The sequence below is a fragment of the Macrotis lagotis genome, chromosome X (genome assembly GCF_037893015.1).
Source record: "Macrotis lagotis isolate mMagLag1 chromosome X, bilby.v1.9.chrom.fasta, whole genome shotgun sequence".
NCBI lineage: Eukaryota > Metazoa > Chordata > Mammalia > Peramelemorphia > Peramelidae > Macrotis > Macrotis lagotis.
The window spans coordinates 623,688,060-623,710,600 of NC_133666.1; the positions used below are offsets into that span (position 1 = coordinate 623,688,060).

General features: G+C 36.8%; 1 protein-coding gene across 1 annotated transcript in view; it reads right to left on the reverse strand.

The window, feature by feature from the left end:
• Positions 1-22,541, reverse strand: part of LOC141500219 (uncharacterized) — a 75,648-nt gene that overhangs the window by 18,702 nt on the left and 34,405 nt on the right. Inside the window, 5 exon segments of the mRNA XM_074203208.1 lie at positions 8,096-8,209; positions 12,253-12,309; positions 12,761-13,021; positions 13,599-13,952; positions 14,492-14,535. Of these exon segments, the coding sequence (XP_074059309.1) occupies positions 8,096-8,209; positions 12,253-12,309; positions 12,761-13,021; positions 13,599-13,952; positions 14,492-14,535 (830 nt within the window).

Consider the following 22,541-nt stretch of genomic DNA (forward strand, 5'->3'; position numbering starts at 1 on the left):
GAAAGCAAATGTTAATTTCTATGATCTTTTCATTAAATAATTTTATAAGTGAACTAATCTTCAATGTAAGGTAATCAGAAAACACATTTAACTAAATGAAGTCTTCAAATTTTTAAAATGCATAATATAAATTATGATAATATGATGTTCCTAAATGTTCTAATATTAACAAAATACTGTCAATAATTGTATCAGCAATGATTTTTGGAATAATTTCTCTTAAATTAAACATTGGGAGATTAACTTGTGCTGTTGCCAACAAATAATAAATGAATTAAGAAAATTTAAGTGAAATAAATCTCAAATATTATTATTGCTTATTGTAACTAAAATGATTTTGCCTATGATTTCTGAAATGTATAAGATTATTAAGTGAAGCACCAAGAAAATCTGGTAATCCTAAAAAGGAATTTTTTGAATCATCTAGTCATACCATCTAGCAAGAGTTTTCTGTATTGTGAAATTTAAAAGGAAAATCTGTGCATAAAAATAGAGTGTACTTCACAATTTTGTTTGACTTTTGAGGATTTATTTATGATTCTTAAAAATAACCTTATACCAACTTAGGTTTGATAAATTAAAAATTTAAAGGTTTATTTGTGCTTTAAGTTTGGATATGTGATTTGTATAAGGCTAACTAAATATTAAGCCTGTCAGCTAGGTTTCTGAAATGTTGTGATTGTTATAGTTCTCAAAGAAAATTGGAAATTTGTCATTGCAGTACTAAATCAATTAGCCATTAGGTTCATATTGAAAGCATTTAAAATTACCATAATATTTCAGGTAAAAAGGATTTTCCTATTTTGACCTAAATTTTTTGCCATTCCATGGCATAAGTAAAAAATTACATTATATTTTATACTAATTACTTCAACTTCTGAAGAATTTCATTTTCTTTTTTGAGAATGACATGAGTATATTTGGGTAGAAGTAAATAAACTTGTAAAACAAAGATGAACAATACAATATTGTAAGGTTAAAAACCTTATTTAAAAAAAAAGAAAATCTTTGTTGTTTTGGTTTTTTTCTAAGAATTAGGATTTCGGCATGGAAACATTTATTTGATGGAATATAATAATTCTTTACTTGGAAATCTGATTTCTTTTATATTTGTATAAACTGGAACTAGAACACCTGTAGAAATATATGCAAATTATTTAGGAGTCACCTAAAGATACTCTAATTGTTTTGAAAGGATTCTGGAAGCAATGATTTATTGTTTATCTTATTTGAACATGGATAGTAACTAAACAAATTAATAGTGAAAATTGTTTTTATAAAATCTGTTTCTATATGTAATTTGGGATTATTGTATTTATATATCCCAAATCTTTAGTTGTTTGTTTTGAAGCAAAATTACCTGTACAACATTAATAAAAATAATTTACAATTTTTCTGTGATTATCTCTTGCCATTGTCAATATAAGACTAATCAGTATTTTATCTTTGTAAGTTGATTATTTAGAATTTGCTACTTATGGGGCTGTTTGATTACTATTATTCTGTATCTGACTCTAGGTATGATCAGCAAAAGAAATGCTGTTGGATCAATGTTCTAGTGATGCCAATAACCCTATGAGATTTGGACATGCACACTTCAGATCATGTTCTCACTGTTTAACATGATCTGAGGTTGCTTCTTCCCAGCATGGCATTTGAAATGTCTCACCTGACAGACTTTAAGACTGGTTCAAAGCATCTGGCCATCCACATGACCTCTACCTGGAAACTGCCATTTAAATAAATAAATAAGGGAATTTTCTTTTTCTTAAGTCCATGATCTTTATAGCAGATTTTTGCAATCATGTCAGGTGATCACAATAACAATAACATTAACTCAGGTGTAAAAATTTATGCCACTTTTTTTAACAGTTCTCTAAATTCTATTAGTCAACTAGGCTAGTGTGCAGCTTTGGTATCTGTCATCAGCTCCTTGATCCAGTGGTAATTAAGATCCTTTAATTTTTCACATTGCTGAGGAGATATTTAAGTGAAATGCTAAAGGTTTTGAAAGATTTGGTTCTCATCATAGCAGTCTCAGTTTCAGTTTCACTTGCCCTTTACTCTTGATGAAATTAAAGTCTGCCTATTTGAAGACACCCAAAGCATTGCCAAATCCCTTCGATCCAATGAGAAGACAACCTAATTTTCTGGGTCACCTGTATACAAAGTTGTGGCAATGACTTCCAATGTATCCCTATCTGCTCCTTCATACTCATCTCTCACCACTGAAAGTAAAAATATAAGATGGTAAAATAATAAAAATAGTTACAAAGCAAAATAATGGATGATGGGTGATGTCTTGACTTGTGTATAAAATGAATTGGAGGCAGAGTTGTACAAAATCATCAGCTTCACTCTCTCTTCCAGAACCATGAGTTCAGTGACAAGACAAAAATCAAGATAACTGATAAGTCCTGGAATTCAGTTGATAATTCTGACATTTTTTTATGTCTGATCAAGCTCTCAGTATTCCCTCAGCCCTTGCTTCAGTTGTCTTAATGACTGTGGGAATAAACTATTCTCATCTGCCCCTTCTGCCAGGGTAAGTCTCCACATGATTGGAGCTACATATCCTCTTAACTCATCAGTGGATTTAAGGTCTGTCAGTTACTTTCAACCTAGTTTAGCCTGCCTGCTGAGACAGTTTCAGTAGACATGACCTGAGAACAATACAGATTCTCGGAGTCACAGGTGAGAGTTAGGTAAAAATTAGAAATCAAAAGTGGATGAGCAGCCCCACAAAGTGTTCAGCAAGCCAAAGGTTCTAGCCCTCCTTGAACAATTCGTACACATACATATCCATACTAGCTATTATTAATTGTGATCCTTATTGTCATTATGTGCTCTAATTGGAAAGAATCAGGAGAAGGGGCCTTGACTATGTTATCTGTGCCAAAGTAGGCATTGCAGTAGACAACTAGTTGATATTATTGATCTACTATCTTCCTGAGTTCAAACCTCAACTCAGATATTTACTAGCTATGTGACTTAGCAAATCATTTAACCCTTTTTGCCTCAGTTTCCTCATCTGTTAAATGAGCTGGAGAAGGAAATGACAATCACTCTAGTATTTTTGTCAAGAAAACTCCAGATGGAGTTTGACATGAATAATCAGTATTGACTTAAATAATTGAACATCATTAAGTTTTGCAATTATGAATGCTTGTGTTTCACCATAAATAACATAATAGTCTCTAGGTTTTATACTCTGTGGGCTAATTTAAAAAGATAAAAATAAACCTTCCCCCAAAGTATGGTGTAGTGGACAAATAAATGAAGAAGGAGTCCAAGGCTCAAGGTCTTGTCCTACCATTCACTGATTCTGAGACTCTGGGAAAGATGCCATTCACTTCTTTGATAACCAGTTTCCTTATTTCAGGATGAAATGGGTTTGTTCAGATGAGCTCAAAGGTCAAATCTAGATCAAAGACCTTGTGTTTCTCTCTGATGTTCTGAATTATTATTTTGCTTGATTCAGCAACCAATCAATTTCCAGGTACTTCCTCCATAAAATCAGCATGGGGCAAATCAGCATATTAATTTATTCTATTAAAAAAACCCAAAACTCATTTGGGGTTTCCACCAGTCACAATTTCATTATCACAAATGTTTATGGACATGAAGATCCTTTTTTTCATGATTTCTCAGAAATCTCAGAGATTCCTAAGCTGCAATCTGATGTAATGACAATTCTGATGCTAATACTTCATATTTCTACAGGACTTCAATGTTTGCAAACCATTTTCCCAAATATAATCTTATGATTAGTTAGTACAAACATTATTAATCTTCTTTTGCAGATGAGGAGAGCTCCTCTAAAAAATAATCAGTCCCACATAAGCCTGAATTTATTCTGAGCCTCTTCTCTTTCTACCACTTCTCTCTGAATGTTCTCACCAAATGCAATAGCCTCAATTAGCCTCTGTTTTCAGAGAACACTCAAATTTATAAAAGGAGATTTAATCTCTTTTCTAAACTCAGATCTCTGAAATCACCAACTTAAATGAAGTACATTTCTACCTGGGTATCATATATCTCAAAATCAACATGTCTGAAATGGTGTTTGTTAGCTTCTTCCCCAACCTGTCTCTACTCCAAACTTCCCTGCTTCTTTAGAGGCCACAGTCATTCATGTTTTTGATATTTCCTCAGTGCTTCATGCTCTACAAAACCCCAACACTTCACCTAACAAACCTTAACATGTCTTGTCTGTTCTACTTCCCCAACATCTTTCACATTCATCTCCACTCACAGAGCTACCAATCTCATTTGAGATTTCATAACCTGTCCCCTGGAATATTACAAAAGCTACCTACTTGATCCCCTTTCCTCCAGGCTCTTCTATCTCCAATCATTTCTTCTCACAGCTGCCAAAACAGACTTTGTAAAGCACACATTTGACCTTCTTACTCTAGAAACTTTAGTAGCACATCATTTTTCTAGGATTCAATACAACTCCTCAGCTTAGCATTTAAAATCCTTCACAATAAGACATTTCACTTTCTTCCCCTCACTGTATTATAGATAAACTGGTTTACTTTGTATTCCCTAGCAGCAATATTCTATCTCTTTCCTTCATATCTTTCTACAAGCTGCCCTTGAAGTACAATATCTATGTTTGTGAAATTCCTATATAGAAAGGGGTTCCTGACATCCTTCTAGGCCTTGAGAAATTCCTTAGAAATATAACTTTGGCTAGGCACCTTTGGGTCTGAAAATAGTCTGATAGGACCCAAGGAGTCACGAATATACCATAAAATTGTCTAAAGATTTACAAAGCACCCTTGTTAGCCTAATTCTCTTGCTGTAGCTGTAAATTCCTGCATCCTCCCAGGACTACCTCCCCTTCCCTAGATGTGACTGGAACCATAAGATCGTAAATTTCATTCCCTCAAACTTGTGGAAAGCCTGTAAACATGTGACCCCCTCTGTCTCAGGAAATATGTTCAGATATAACACAGAGACCCTGACCCTTTTCCTACTCTGTTTAGCCCCTATCTATATAGAGCCCTATGTTTACATATGTTTATGATAAGACAATATATCTAACTGCTGTCTTTGCTTCTGTATCCTGCTTACTCTCAGTACCCCCCCAAAAAAAAACACTGTAAAAACCCTAACCCTTGAACACTCAGGTGCTATCTGATTTGGGTACTCCATCCCCAGGCAGTCCCCAGGAATAAAGATCTCCAAACTTATCAAATTCTGGTCTCCATCTTGTTCTTTGGGTTCAGCACTCTTAGCTTGGAAAGTTTCCCTCTCCAAAATTCCTAGTCTTAGAATTCTTTCTATCCACTGAGGTTCATCTCTGGTGACATCTCTTAGAACTAAACTTTCAAATGCTGCTACATTTAGTATCCCCACCCCCCATGTTGTAGTTTATCTATGCCATTCCTACCTAACCATCCTGGTATGGCCTTCCCCAGTAGTTCATATATTCTATTAAAGCTAGGATTCTTCTTTATCATGATTTCATTTTGTGCCTGGGGTGGGCCTAGCCCATGTCCTAGCCCATATAGTCTTTATTTTTTTCAGGAGCACTTTTGCAAAAAGCAAGGGGCATGTTTTGTTTATAAAGTTGATCCATGAAGGAAGAGTATCAATGAAGGAGCTGGCAACCAGTTCTTTCCTCTGGGAGAAGAAAGGAAGGAGGAAGATGCAAGATGCTCTACAGGCTCCTCTGAATTAGGATTCACTCTGATGAGGCAGGAAGCTTCCACCTAGGTTGAAACCTGTTTTGGTCCTCCTGTACTTGACAGGTGTGTAGGGAAGGCAAAGGCTTCTTGAGATAAGAATATAAATCAAGGTGAGGAAGCAAAAGAGTTTGATATCTACAGTTGCCTTTTATTCCTTAAATATTTTGTACCACCAAAAGAAGGGTGTGTATATATATATATATATATATATATATATATATATATATATATATATATATATATGTGTGTGCGGGTGTATCTATGTGTATATGTATGCCTAAAATATACATGTCTACTTAGGTTGTGATAATGCTGCATTCTTTTGTCTAAGTTATACAAAATCTAGAGTTGGTTTAGGGGTTTGGCTATCAGCTCAAGTTTGATCTTGAAGAACTGAGATGATATCCAACTATAAATATCCAAAGGGCAGTGAGCAATGGGAAGCAGTAGCCCTGGAAAGAGATCAGACCCTGAGGTCAATTCCATTTCTATAGCAGGTTAGAGTTTACAAAGCACCTTTTTCATAGCCACCCTGTGAATTAGGAAGTGTCAATATTGATGATATTCAATTGTTCTAAAGGTTAACACATGGAAAGGTGACTAGACTTGTTCTTTCTTGCCTGAGAAGGCTAACTAGGAAATGCCAAATGGAAATTTGAGGTTTGTAGAAGAAATTCCTAACAATTAGAGCTATCTAAAATAAGAAATGGTCAATCAGGTAACAGACTGTTCTCCACTAGAGGTCTTTAAGCAGAGACTATATGAGCACTTCTAGTTGTGTTATAAAGAAGGTTTTTGTTCAGGCATGGGTTCAACTGAATGACCACTCAGGTATGACTACTTTCTAGCTCTGAAAGTGATTCTATGAGGAAACACAGTGACTTTTCCAGGAATATAGTGAATCAGACAAAGGGAGATGTTGAAGCACAATTTGCACCAGCAAGTCCCTACCCCAAAGAGATTGCAGAGGCAGCTACATAGCACTGTAATGGAACTGGAGTTCAAATCTGAACTCAAATTTGCAAGTCTGTTTGCATCCATTTCAAAATATGGAAATAATAATTGCATTTATCTTACAAGATTGCTGTGAGATAAAATGAGATATTTGTAAATCATTTTGCAAACCTATATATAAATGCTATTATTATTATTATTATTATTATTGTTGTTGTTGCTATCATTACCATCATTTTCCATTATTTTACAGGGTCTCACTCCTGACATCCATGGTCAGGTCAGGTTCTTATTAGCATGAGTTCATACCCTTGTCATAATTGGCTAAGTTATCATATCCAAGAGACCTTAGTCTTTGAATAACCCCACCATGGCACACAGAAGCACAGAGCAGGTCAAGGCTTTGCTGTCTTTATTGTAGGGTCGCATATAGGGAATCTAGACCTAGGAATTAAGAGTCTGCAACTCAAAAGGGATATAATATAATTTGGGAATTAGTTATCTTGAGGTTATCAGAGATAATTCTGGGGTCTCCAGAGAGATCTATAATCCAAATGTTAGCATCTTAGAACTTCTTCCTTAGGTTCTTCCTGGAGAAGCAGAAGTTAGAAGTTAAAATTCAGATGTCAAATTTGTTGTTCTTCCCCTTAGTCTTTCTCTCAAAGCCAAGTCTCAAGAAGAAAGAGAGGTAATGAGATGAAGGATATACTGAGATGACAAAGGTAAGACAGGGTGAAGAGGAGCCTGAAGTGAAACTGAAGAAGAGTGAAGAGGTACTTGAGAGAAGAAAGGAGAGACCAGAGCAGAGAGGAGATTGTAAGGCAAATGGAAGATAGTGAGTAGAAAGTCATGGAGAATTCTGGGAGGTCAGAGAAGATTCTGGGAGAAAATAATAAATTAGGGGGCATCTGAAAGGCACAATGGTTAGAGTACTGACCCTGGAGTCAGGAGGACCTGAATTAAAATCTGACCTCAAACTCTTAATAAAATTTACATAGCTGCATGACCTTGGGCAAATCACTTAACCCTATTGCACTGCAAAATTTTTTTTTTTTAAAAATGAGCAAAATGTACAGTAAGAGGACTAAGAGGGAATCTGACAGTCAAAGAAAAGTCTGAGGGGACAGAATGGAGACTAAGGAAAAGAGTGTGTCTGAACTATGGTTGGAAGTTCAGAGGAGAACTGGAGTGAAGAAAAGGAGACTGGGGGGCAGCTAGGTGGCACAGTGGATAGAGCACTAGCCCTGGAGTCAGGAGCACCTGAGTTCAAATCCGGTCTCAGACATTTAATAATTACCTAGCTGTGTAGCCTTGGGCAAGCCACTTAACCCCATTGCCTTGAAAAAGAACCTTAAAAAAAAGAAAAAGAAAAAGGAGACTGGGATTGATGGTTTGACAGAAGATAGAAGGAATGAAAAGATGGGTCAAAGTTAGACATTTACCTGAAAATATAAAGGCCATGGTGGTGAAAAGGACACTGATGGCCACAGATTTTATGAATAACAGTCTTAGGCCCAGCACACTGAGGAATAGCTCGTTCCACTGCTGTGGTACTTCTGTGGGAGGTAATGGTCAAAGTTAAGGGGAGGCAAGTTAGATTCTAAGGTCCAACCTAAGCAGTGGAAACATTAATACTGTTTACATTTTTAGTAATGCTTAAAAGATTTGCAAAACTATCTATGCAAAATCTCATGAGATTGTTGCCAAAATACCATGAAGTTGATACTATAATTACTACTGCTGTGTTATCAATGAAAAAATTGACTCAGAAAGTCTGAGTGACTTTCCCCATGGTCACATATCTAATAGGTATCATAGATGAGATTCAAATTTAGATCTAACTCCAACCAGACATTCCAAATTGAGCATCATCAAATGGGATTCATCATCTTCCCTCTAAACTTAATTACTCTCCCAGTCACAACTGTGGTGCCATTCTTGGTTCTTTCTCCTCCATTACTCCACATATCCAATCTATTGTCAGGGATTTTTCAATTCTGTATTTCTTGTCTCCTTTCTATCCATTCATACAATCTTCACTCTGGTTCAAGGTCTTTATCATTTCTTATCTAAGGTATGCAATGGATTCCTAATCAATCCTCCTATTTCTAGTCCCTTCCCATTTATGCTCTACATAATTCTCAGGATTGTCTTCCTAAAAACACATGTCTGACCATGTCATTTCTCAGATCAAGAATCTTCAGTTATTCCCTGCTGAGTCTGAAATAAATCACAATCTTTCACAATTTGGTTCTAATTCAGTTTTCCAAGCTTAATGCACATTATTCCCCCCATATGTTCCATGTTCCAACCCATTTGACCTACTTGCTGTTCCCCAAATTTGCATTCAATCTCCTAGCTCTCCTCACCCAACCCTCAGTTTTGGAATACATTACCTCCTCATCTCTGTTCTTAGATTGGTTTATCTTCCTTCAAGGCTCAGCTTTTGCTGAGTTCAAGCAGAAAGAATTTCTTCATTCCTGTAATAATTGGTGCTTTTTTCTCCTCAAAAAATCATGTAGGGGGGCGGAGCCAAGATGGCGACATGAAGGGTTCGAGTCTTAGGAGCATTCTGATAAAAACTCATAAACTAAGGACTATAACTAAACTTTCAAGAGACAGAACCCACAAAGGGACCCAGTGAGGCAGTTCTCCTACTCAAGGTAACCTGGAAAAGAGCAGAAAGGCTCTGCTCCCGGGCCAGAGGGGCAGCGCACCAGAGGGGTGGCCCGCCAGAGCCAAAGAACTTCAGCCTCCCAGAGGCAGCCCCAGGGTGCTGAGAGCCTCAGCTCACAGCAGCGGGGGAGTCTCCTGAGCTGCACCCCAGGGAGCATCTGCACAAAGTGAGGGAACAGCGGAGGACCTCTGCCAGAGGAGCACTTGGAGCCCAGCCCTCAGGGCACACAGCCAGCAGCTTGGTCTTTCTGCAGCCCAGACCCGGAAACAGAAGCAGGCAGAGCAGGTAAGCAGGAGCCCCCAGGACATGAGCCCATTGAGCTGAGGGAGGGGAGTGAAGAGAGACTGCAGAGCTCTGTCTTCTTCCCCTGGAACAGGACTCTGGAGCTCTGACCACATTCAGATCCTGATCACAGTCTAGGCCCCCCATAGAACAGTAGGCCCCCCCCACCTCAGCCCTGTGGCAGAGGGGGGCGCTTATGGTCATTCACAGACCAGGAGGGAGGACAGAATCTCACACACTGCACACTGAGACCTTTGTGGGAGTGTCCCAAAAGCTCAGGAAGCACCCCCAAAAAACAGGCTTAGGCTGGGAAAATGAACAAACAAAGAAACAAGAGGAAGACCATTGAGAAATATTTTGCAAATGAGCCCAAGAAGGATCAAAATACTCAGTCTGAAGATGAGGAAGAACAAGCTCCTGCATCTAAAGACTCCAAGAAAAACAGAAATTGGGCTCAGGCTATGATAGAGCTCAAAAAAGACTTTGAAAATCAAATGAGGGAGTTAGAAGAAAAACGGGGAAAAGAAAGGAGAGAGATGCAGGAAAAACATGAAAATGAAGTCAGCAGCTTAGTCAAGGAAATCCAAAAAATGCTGAAGAAAATAGCATGCTAAAAAACAGCTTAGGTCAAATGGATAAAACAGTTCAAAAAGTTATTGAGGAGAAGAATGCTTTAAAAAGCAAAATTGGCCAGATGGAAAAAGAGATAAGAAAACTCTCTGAGGAGAATAAATCCTTCAGACAAAGAATAGAATTCAGGGAGATTGATGAATTTACCAGAAATCAGGACTCAATACTTCAAAACCAAAAAAAAAATGAAAAATTAGAAGAAAATGTGAAATATCTCATTGAAAAAACAACTGATATGGAAAACAGACTTAGGAAAGATAATTTGAAAATTATTGGAATACCTGAAAGTCATAATCAGGAAAAGAGCCTTGACATCATTTTCAAAGAATTACTACAGGAAAATTGCCCTGATATTCTAGAAGCAGAGGGCAAAATAGAAATGGAGAGAATCCACCCATCCCCCCAAGAAAGAAATCCCAAAAAACCAACCCCCAGGAATATTATAGCCAAGTTCCAGAACTCCCAAGTCAAAGAGAAAATATTACAAGCAGCCAGAAGGACACAGTTCAAATATTGTGGAGCTGCAGTCAGGATCATGCAGGACTTAGCAGCAGCTCCATTGGAAGCTCGTAGGGCTTAGAATACAATATACTGGAAGGCAAAAGAGCTTAGAATGCAGCCAAGAATGAACTACCCAGCAAGGCTGAATGTCCTCTTCCAGGGAAAACGATGGACTTTCAATGAACCAGGGGAATTTCAAAGGTTCCTTTTGGAATGGCCAGAGCTGAGCAGAAGGTTTGATCTTCAGATACAGGACTCAGGTGAAGCATGGAGATTGGAGGAGAGGGGGGAAATATGAGGGACTTAATGAGGATGAACTGCATGTATAGAAAAATGATACTGATAATATTCATATGAACCATCTTAGTTAATAGAGAAAGTAGAGGGAGCTTTTATAGTTGAAGCATAGGAGAAAGCTGAATTCGAAGATAAAATATGGTGTAAAAATGGAGTCAATAAGAAAAAAGAGAATAGACCTCTTAGAAATAGGAACAATGGTAGTTTAAGTTGAGATTGCCAGAGAATGAAGGGGTAGAGTATTGACATATAGAAGACATGTATTTCTGAATATTTTTGAATATGTTTCTAAAAAAAATCATGTATATACATATCCATTTGTATGTTGTATACTGCCCTCCAGTAGAATCTAACTACCTTAAAGGCAAAGACTCTTTCATTTTTCCACTGAATTCCTAATACCTTGCACAAAGTAGGTGGTCAATAAATATTTGTTAGATTGTATTAAATTTGATATGAAATTTAAATGAGGTGAAAAAGTAAAAAATAACTTGAATGATTCAAGCATGGGGTGACAAGTGTATGTAACAGTGACAAAAATAGTGATGAAACAACAGAAAAACAAATGAAAAAGAAATGATAGCAACTCTATTTGAAGTAGGATGTCTACTACAACTGTGGTAAATAAGGGTAGAAAGAAGAGAATAAAGGATGTTTGGGGAAATCATTGTGAGGAATAATTATCAAGCTAGTAAATTGTGAAGAAATATAGAGGGCATATCACATTTCCTGAACTCTAGATATCATTATACACTTTGAACCTCAAATTACGTCACATGCAAAACTATGGAATATCACATACTCTAAAATCAGGGTCATTCTAAAGGCTAGGTTATCCCATTATCAAAGCAGGACACACAGAGACTAGCTGGATCACAGATTCAAAGAACATCATTTAAAAAGGACCTGAGTAGCTAACTGCTCCAACCTCTGTCTAGAAGGAATTCCCTCTTTTACATACCCCTAATTGATCTCATCCATCCTTTGCTGAAAGAGGCTCACTGAGAAGGTCCCATGGCCCCCTCAGACAACCCATTCCACTTCTGACCAATCCTAATTGTCAGAAGCTTATTCTTTACATGATCAAAGCTAAATTTTATTCTTGCTTTTTTGTCAGTTTCCCCTTCTGGTCACTGTTGCATTTTTCTTTCCTTTGAAGCCCTTGGGTTCAATCACATTAGCTCTGCTTTTCACCACAAATCTTTAACTCACCCATGAGATCCTGCTCAGGACAAAACTGTTTCTTCTCAGAGGTAATCCCAGGGTCTGCTTCAAAATGATATGAAGTAAGAAACACATCCTCAGACAAAGCCCTCAGTGCAGCCCAGGATTGGTCTCCCCAGTGCATAGCAACCCCTCGGTGTCAGGAACCACCTTCCCAGTCTTTGACCATACCCTGATCCTAGTTGCCCTGCTCTTCAGTCTAAAACCAAGTCCCCAGATCAGAATTCCTATCACCAGTACTATGGCCTCTTTTCCTAAGAAATATTTTCCTTTTCTCTTTTCCTTTCCATCCTAGGACCCATATTCTAATTCCAGGACTCTTTTCCCCCTAGCTTAAAACATTGCTAGCATACTATAATAACTCTCCCAGATACAGCTTATATCCCTGTCCCTCTCCTTCAATGAATCTAGGATGTCTCTTCTTGTACTGAAACAACCCTCTTTTCCACTCCTGCCCCACCCCCCCAGTCTATGTCAGCCAAGGACTAAATCATACCTGACTGGTAGGATACAATCTCCTTCCCAAGGTGCTTCACTGAACATGTTACTGTATCATTCTCACCAGCCCTGCCAATCTGGACAGCACTGTAGGCACCATTGGCCATGGGAACCACAACAGGGGCCTGGACTGAGATCAAAGTCCCAGGGGAAGCCAGGGACACATGGAGCTCCTTGGGGTAGAAGTTTCTGATCAGACAGGCAACAGCATCCTGATCTCTCACCAAGAACACTCTGGGTGACAGTTGTGCTTGAGGTCCTGCAATCACATAGTGGCTTTCTGTCCCCTAGCCCCAGACCTAGCCCCAGATGTCAGAAAGGCACACATGTGACTAACATATAACTGTGAAAAACAAACTTTACCCGCAAATTTCCTGCATCCCTTTTCACTTCAGCCTGGTCCTATATGTGGGGAGCAAATTCATGTGACCAAGTAACTGTAAAAAACAAACCTCAGCCCCATTTCCTGCCCCAAACCCCAGCTTCAGCCTGGTTACCATATCCCCAACTCAAAGCTGTGCCACAGTCTCCTTTCTACTTCCCAGCTCCCTTGACTCTTGATTGTTACTGGTATTGCTAAGTCTCAGGATTTCATTGCTAAGTGTCCCAAGTCCATTATTATTATGATGTGACCCCAAAACCATTTAATGATCTACCGTATTCCATCCTCATCATAGCTCATTGTGGAAATATTAGTTGTGCATGGTCACAGAGTACACAGTGGTAGAGAGATAGGTCTGAGAAATAGGAAACCCTGTTTCTGGACTGAAGCCAGACTAATGATATGACCTGAAACCTTTATATTCCTTTAGAACTGGGATAGTAGAGCTACTCACCAGGCTCTACAGTCACATCTGTCCCACGACCAAAGATCAACTTGTCTATGTCATTTCCATTACCTATCCTTCTTACACAGAAGTATTGTCCAGAATCTCTGAAAGTCAAGTTCCCAATTTTTAGTAAAATCTGCCTGCTAGGGTCCTCCCTGTAGATGGTGATTCGTTCTTCAGCAGCATCTGTGGGACTACTATCAAGACTGATCAGCCACTGTGGGGCATGGTCAAGGTTCCAAAGGTACCAGCCAAGTTTGCTTGTCTTGAACTCAAAACCAGAAGTTTGACATTTGAGGTTCAGGGTTTTTCCAGTTTGGTGGAGGCCTCCCCCTGACTCTGTCAGAACTGTCTGTTCCACTGAATGAAGCAGAGATAGAGAGAAAATAAATTAGGGATAGTCCTTCCATACCTCTTCCTGGGAAACAGAGCTTTGATGCCCCTAATCTCACACATCCCAACCCTAACCCAAGTAGGACAGGATAGAGAGGACAAAACCCAGGGCAGCAGAAAAGGCCAGAGTTGCTGGGATCTAGGGAACCACAAAATAAAAGCTGGTCCTGGGCCCATAGGAGTTGTCCCTGAGTCCAGAACCTTCCCGGATTATCAGAGGCTCTGAGAGTCAGAAGAGTCCAGAGACTAGAGAAATAGAGATTCATGTATGTAGAGAGATTGAAAGAATTGGGGGTTTCTTCAGTGGGCAAGAGAGAGAGTCTATATGAAAATAGTATTTGCCACAGAAGCTCACCACCACAACTCAGGATATAAGTTGACTGGAACCATAAATCTGACCCAAAGCTCCCCCTTTTCCCTGTAGTCCTCTTAGGATCCAATGGAGTAAGATACCCTGCCAAGCTTTCCCCAACCCTGCAGCATTCCCAGAAAACATGGAAACTTACATGGCAACACAGTCACTTCTGTTCCAGGACCAAAATTTTCCCAGGTTTCTACTCACAGTGACACAGGAAGGAACCTAAACCTAATCTTCAGAGGATGGTCTTTTAAAAGGGTAGAGGAGCATAAGGGTGACAGGAAATGAGGTTAGAGTCCCTGAAGTAGGGTCCATGAGAACTCGTCAAGGTCATGAAGTCCAGAGACAATCTTCAAATAAGTGTGAGTGATCTCAGAATATACATACAAAATCAACTTCACAGAAAGGTTCCAGGGCAGTCTAGACATTTGGGAAGGGCTCCAGTTTTGCAGAACCTCAGGTCAATCCTCTGTTTGATTTCTGGAGTGGCTGCATTAATAACTTCTTATCCTTGTTATCCTTGGTCTGCTCCTTAATAACTCCATTGTGTGAGATTGATTGTTCTATTCCTGGGTCAAACCAAGTAACAAAAAGAAGACTTGAAAAGGAAAGTAGCCTGAGATCTTGGAGGATCTAGTCATAGAATGAACAACAGTCAAGAAGGATTGGAGAGGGGCAGCTAGGTGGTACAGTGGATAGAGCACTGACCCTGGAGTCAGGAGGACCTGAGTTCAAGTCTGACCTCAGACACTTAATAATTGCCTAGCTGTGTGACCTTGGCCAAGTCACTTAATCCCATCACTTTAAATAAACCAACTATGATTGCCCAGAGATAACTGAGTTCTCAGCTAAATGTCTTCTCTGGACTATGTGTCTCAGGGACAGGGAAGGGGTTCCAGACATAAGGAATTTGAAATGATATAATTTTCATCTGGGACTTCATATTTCCTCTTTAAAATTTTATTGATATATTTATTGATATCTACTGATCCACTGACTTTATATTTTAATATTTCATTTTTTTAATTTTGAACTCCAAATTTTCTCTCTCCCTCCTACCCCTCCCACACACATTAAAAAGACAAGAATGTGATGAAATTATACATATGAAATCATGCAAAACTTTTCCATATTAGCTATGTTAAAATAACTTTTAAAAGTATGCTGCAATCTGTAATTTATCATATCTTTCCTCAGAGGTAGATATCATATTTCATGATGGATCCTTTGAAATTACTTTTGGAATCATTGTATTGATCAAAGTAGCTAAGTATTTCACAACTGATCATCATTGTAATACTGTTGTTATTTTGTATAGTATTGTCCTGGTTCTTCTTGTTTCACTTTGCATCAATCCAAGTAATTCTCCCCAGGTTTTTCTAAAACCATCTTGTTTCTCATTTCTCATAATATTCTATCACAATCATAAACCACAACTTGTTCACGCATTCTCCAACTGATGGACAGTTCCTCAGTTTTCAATTCCTTACCACCACAAAAAGAGGTGCTAAAATCATTGTTGTACAGTTCAGTCCTTTTGCTTTTGTCTCTTTGGAATACAGACTTAATAGTAGTATGTTTGAGTCAAAGGATTTGCAGTTTTATAGCTCTTTGGGCTATTAAATTCCAAATTGTTCTCCAGAATAATTGGACCAGTTAACTCTACCAACAGATTGGGATTTCTATTTATCCATATTCTCTCCAGTATTTGTCATATTCTTTTTCTATTATGTTAGCCAATCTATTAGGGGTGATGTAATTCCTCAAAGATGCTTTTATTTGCATTTCTCTTAACTGGTAGTGATTTAGAGCAATTTTTATATGACTTTATATAGCTTTGATTTCTTCTTCTGAAAGCTGCTTGTTCATACTCTTTAACTATATTTTAATTAATGAGTGGCTCTTATTTTTTACACACTTGACTCAGTTCCCTATATAGTTGAGATGATATCTTTTATCAGAGAAAATTATTTTAAAATTTTTTGATATTACTTCATTTTCTATGGTAACTTTCAGTCAAATATTGTCTCTGATTATCTCTTTTAATAATGCCAACTTTTGATTTTGCTTTGACTGAGAACATGACTACCATCTCTGCCTTTTTCTTACCTCAGCTGAATCATAACAGATTCTGCTCCAGTCTCTTAGTTTTACTCTGTGTAGCCCATTGTTCCAAGTACATTTCCTTTACACAACATATTGGATTCTCATTTCTCTATTATGCTATTCACTTCCATTTTATGGGTGAGTTCATCCCATTTATAATCACAGTTATTATTACTGTATATTTTCCTCCATGCTATTTTCTCCTGTTTATCCTTCTCTCTTTTTATTCTGTCTGTCCTCAAAAGTCAATTTTACTTTTGACTACAACCTCCTTTAATCCTTCCACTTTTTATCACTTCCCCTTTTTAGATTTTTTTTAGATGTTTTTTTTTTACTTTTTGCAAGGCAATGGGGTTAAGTGGTTTGCCCAAGGCCACACAGCTAGACAATTATTAAGTGTCTGAGGCCAGATTTGAACTCAGGTACTCCTAACTACAGGGCCGGTGCTCTATCCACTGCGCCACCTAGCCACCCCTTAAGATAGATTTTTATACCCACCTATGTGTACATGTACATTCTTCCCTCTTTGAACCAATTAAAATGAAAGTAAGATTTATGTTGCCTACCACTCTTCTCCATTTTTTCCTCCACTGTAAAAATTCTTCTTTGCATGCCTCTTTTATGTGAGATAGTTTCCCCCCAATTATTCTTCTAATGCATTTCTTTTTCAACCTTTCACTTTTTTTTGCATCATTCCAACATAACTCTCTCCAATGCCCTCTGTCTATATAGAATCTTTCTAACTGTCCTTATAATGATAAACATGTTAGGGTTTACATGTATTATCTTCCTACAGAAGAATATAGGCAGATTAGCTTTTTTAAGTTCTTATGATTTCTCTTTCATATTAATCTTTTTTCGAGTCTTGTGTTTAAATGTCACATTTTCTATTCAGCTCTGATCTTTTCATCAGGAATTCATTAAAGTTCACTATTTCATTAAATATATATCTTTCCCTGAAGGTGGGTAGTAATCCTAACTCCTTTGACTTTTGGAAAACCCTATTCCAATCCCTCCACTCCTTCAACATGGAACCTGCTGAATCATGTTTGATCTTAATTTTGGTCTCATAGTATTTGAATGGTTCCTTTCTGGCCGCTTGCAATATTTTCTCCTTCACCTGAGAACACTGGAATTTGGTTATAATACCCTGGGAGTTTTCACTTGAGGATTTCTTTTTTGTTTGTTTGTTTTTGTTAGGCAATGGGGTTAAGTGACTTGCCCAAGGTCACACAGGTAATTATTAAGTGTATGAAGCCAGATTGAACTCAGGTCCTCCTAACTCCAGGGCCAGTGCTCCACTGCACCACCTATTTTGGAATTTCTTTCAGGAGATGAATTCTTCCAATTTCCATTTTATCATCTGGATCAAAGATATTAAAATAGTTTTCTTTATAATTTCTTGAAATACTAAATCTAGATTTTACTTTGATCTATCTTTCATGTATTCCAATAATTCTTAAATTATCTCTCCTAAATCTATTTTCCAGGTTAGTTGTTTTTCCAATGCAGATTTCAAATTTTCTTTTATTTTTTCATTCTTTTAAGGTTATTTTATGCTTTCTTGTTGTTTCGTGGAATAATTAGCTTCCACTTGTCACTTTCTAATTTTTGAAAACTTATTTTCTTCAGTGAAATTTTGTGCCCTTTTTTCCATTTGGTCAATTCTGCTTTATAAGGAGCTCTTTCCTTTAGCGAATTTGGTGGGAGGGGGGTATTTTTTTAACCATTTGACCAATTATGTTTTTAAGGCATTATTTTTTTTTTCAGCTGGGTGTCTCTTTTATCAAGTTGTTAATTCTCTTTTCATAATTTTCTTATATAATTCTTATTTCTTTCCCAATTTTTTTATTACCACTCTTCATTATTTATTTATTCCAGAAGTTCCTGTAAGGCTTGTGTCATGTTTGCATTTTACTTTGAAACTTTGCTTGTAATTGTTTTCACGGTTGTCTTATACATTTTTATCTTAGTTTTCCCAGCCACTAGAATAGCTTTTAATGGTCAGGTTCTTTATTTGTTATTATGTTTGCTCATTTTTCCAGACTATTTCTTTACTTAGAACTTTATGTTATTAAAGTTATTTATGTTATTGTGTTTATTTGGGGTTGGAAGACATTGTTTCAAACTTCAAACTTTTTCTTTAGTGCTATTTTTAGAACTAGTTCTGAGGGTCTAGAATATTTTGGTTCTTCCATACACACATTTTCAGTATGAGGAATTAGGATTAAGGGAAAAGAAATAAATCCATGAGATAGGAAAGAAACACAAAAGAAATTTTTTTTAAAAAAACGAGTATAGTATTCATGTCTCGTTCCAACTTTTTGTTGGCTATGTCTAATAGAATATTGGAGTGTTTCTTAAAATGCAAAAGCAAGCCCTGCATTGACCTTTGGGTCATAGTACAATAGGGAGTCATTCAGAAAAATTGGAAGGAGAAAGCTGAAGGAGAAAAGCATTAAAGAGTTGGGGTTGTGTGACTAGAAAGGTTATAAAAGAAGAGAAGAAATTTAAAGTATTTTGGTGTCTAATTAGAATTTATTGATAACCAGATTTTTTTCCCTGTGCTGATATATAGAAAAGTAACCCCTTGCCTGATGGTAGTCACTACTAATCTTATTTAGTCCCAAATTTGGTCCCATCTTTACACAGTGGTTTTTGTACTATGTTCTTCAGGAGATGCATCACTGTGTATATCCCATCACTTTGACTCAGGCCTCAACCAAAACCTTGCTCCTGCTAACCTCTTCTGCTCTCTCCCCACTTTCCCCATTGCCCCACGGCATAGGGTTTTTTGGACCTTTGATCTTAAGAGAAAGATGCTTTTTGATGTTAAGACACCTGTGTCACACAAACAGATAAATTACCATCCTAAGGACCCAGAACCCACTACAAAATAACAATTCTACTTAATTCTGGATGTGAACTCAAATTCTGATTAGTAGTTACTGAGCTTCACATTTCTCCAACTTGCTCATTTCTACTCACAACACAGCCACTCTACCTCAGACAAGTCCTAATCACCTTTCTCCTGAACTTTTACAATGACTTCTTAATTGATCTTCTAATATCTAGTCTTACTTCTGTCCAAAGAAATAGCAAATTGTTATTCCTAAAGTTCTGACCATCTTTCACTCCAAAAGCTTCATGAGGCTCTCTTTTGCCTCTAGAATAAAATATAAATCCCTCTATTTGATGTCTAAAACTGCTCACACTCTTTTGAGATTGATTGATGATACATGAATTTTTCTATGTTCTAACCAAATGGTCCCACTTGTTCATATATACATATATATAAACATATGTATATATATAAAACATTTCATTTCATAGAATTTCTCTTGGTATTGTGGCCCTGAATGTCTATAGTAGCTGTACATAGTCACATAGAACACCAGGTTGAATAGAGAAGGGTAGAGAAAGCATCAGAGGTTATAGGCCCATATGTACAAAAATTTTTATAGGAGTACTTTTTGATGTACAAAAGAAACGAAAGAAAGAGGGCCTCTATCAATTTGGGGATGGCTAAATAAAATATGGTATGTGAATATAATGGAATATCTCTATGCTGCAAGAAAAGATGAATATGCCAGATTCAGAGAAACCTGAGAAGACTTATATAAACTAATACAGAGCAAAGTGAACAATAGATTATTCAAATAACCATTATAATGGAAATCATATAAACATTGAAAGAGAGCTTTATGTTTTAACTAAACAGGACTCCAAAATCCTGGAATAAATACATAATTTTTGTTGCAAAGAGGTGATGGACTACATGAGTGCAAAAAAAGTATATATTTGTAGACAGAACCAAGGAAGACTTCTATTTATGGAAGAAGAGTAATACAATGAGACATTTAAACAATACACAAAAGAGCTTTTTTTTTCCTGGAGAAAAAAATCCAATTTAATTCAGAAACAAGTTCTACAAGTGATCAGGAGAAAGTCATTCAACTACAAAAGAAAGGTCATTTGAATAATACAAGACTATTCTATATTCAGGGTAGCTAATGGCCCAGTGGATAAAATGCTGAGCCTCAAAGTCATGAAGACTCCTCTTCCTCAGTTCATATCTGACCTCAGAAATTTACTCCAGGCAACACAAAATAAAACTAAGGGAATGAAAATAAATTCTATGCATCAAGTGAATACAAAAAAGCACAATGTGCCATCATACTATCAAAGACAAAGCAAACATTCAAAAAATTAAAATTAAAAGGAATAAACAAGGAAACTACACTATACTTAAAGGAATTATAAACATTTATATCAAACATTTATTCTACATGCCTTAGCATCTTCATTCACTAAAGAAATGTTATTTGAACATTGAGAAAACAGAAATAATAGCATAATAGCTACAAGATACTTTGATGTCCCTCTATCAGTATTGAATGTCTAACAAAAACTATTAAAAGAGAAATACAAAACTGAACAAATTTTTGAAGGAACTAGACTTACAAAATTTTTTGTGTCTTCTAAATAGGACATTAAAATGATATACATAGTCTTCTGCACCATATGAAACTTGCAAAAATTAATCATGTGCTAAAGCACAAAAATATTGCAAACAAAAGTAAAAATTCAGAAAGAATCCATACATTCTTACAATCCATAATGCATTAAAAATAAGAATTGGTTCAAGGACCACAAACAAAAAATATAGAATCAAATGGAGGCAACAAGAAAATCTTAAATAATGAATAGGTTAAAGAGCAAATGATAAAAATGAGATAACTAATAACTATGAAAAGAATGCTGTAATGAAGAAACAAAATATCACATTTTTGTGATATAGTTAAAGTGGTCCTCATAGGGAAATCATACCCTTACAATCATAAATTAAGAAAATATAAAAATAGGGAATTAATAAACTGAATATGCATGTAGGAACCCAACAAATAAACATAGCTTAAAATAAACACAAAAGAAGAGATTGTAAATATTAGAGGTAGAATAGATAATTTGAAAACAAAAAACACACATAAATATAATAAGTAGAATTAAAAATTCGATTCTTTGAAAAGACAATTGGTTAAACTCCTACCTAATCAGACTTCTAAAAAAAGAATACAATCAAATCAATATAATAGTAAATGAATGAGGGGCCATCACAGCAAAGCCAGAAGAAACAAGAGGAATGATCAGAAGATACTATGCATAGTTATATTCAAACAAAGCTGAGTATATAAAAGAAATCAAGCAATTCTTTCAAAAATAATAAGTACTCAAACTATCAGAAGAACTAGATAGGGATCTTAACAGTCTCAGAAAAGGAAAAAAGATATAACTGCAAAGAAACTAGCAGAGAAAAATCTTTGGGTCCTGATGGATTCACAAGAGAAGCCTATCAATCTGTGACAGAACAGTTAGAACCCATACTTCACAAATTATTCTCAAAATTTGAGAAATAAATCACCTTTCCAGAGCCCTATTATGAAACAAATATAGCCTAATACCTAAATCAGGGAAAGATCAAAACATGAAAAGGAAACTATAGATCAATATCAGTGGCATATCCTTCAACCACAGGATTAACCATAAACTCTGTAATTCCTTAGATCCTTCTAACAACTTTCACTTTTTCAATTACCCTAGAACAATAATACCCCTCATATTTCTCTAGATATGGAGCCAACACAGGTTGATAGATGATAGATTCCGAAGTTGATTCTGAAAGTCCACAGAAATCCAGGGAAAGTTGGGGGTATAGAGGGAGTTAAAAGATGAAGACCCTCTTTCCCAAGAAGAATCATGGACGAATTGCCCTTCCTTATTCTATGTCCATCTCACCTTCCTGTTAGGGGAATAGAGATAACTGGAAGCCAAGATGGCACAGGAGAACAGCCTTTCTTAGTAGCTCTCTCCAAAATATTTCAAAAACCTTAAAATTATGATTCTGACTAAATCTTCGAGAGACAGAACCCCTAGAAAGATCCAGTGAGGAAATTCTCCAGTCCAAGGTAAACTGGAAAAATAGTGGAAAGGTTCTGTTCCATGGTGTTGGAGGAGGCAGAAGCATGTTGGAACTAAGGAGCTTCCAGGAACAGACCCAGGGTGCTTGGGTACCTGGGAGCCCTAACTCCTGG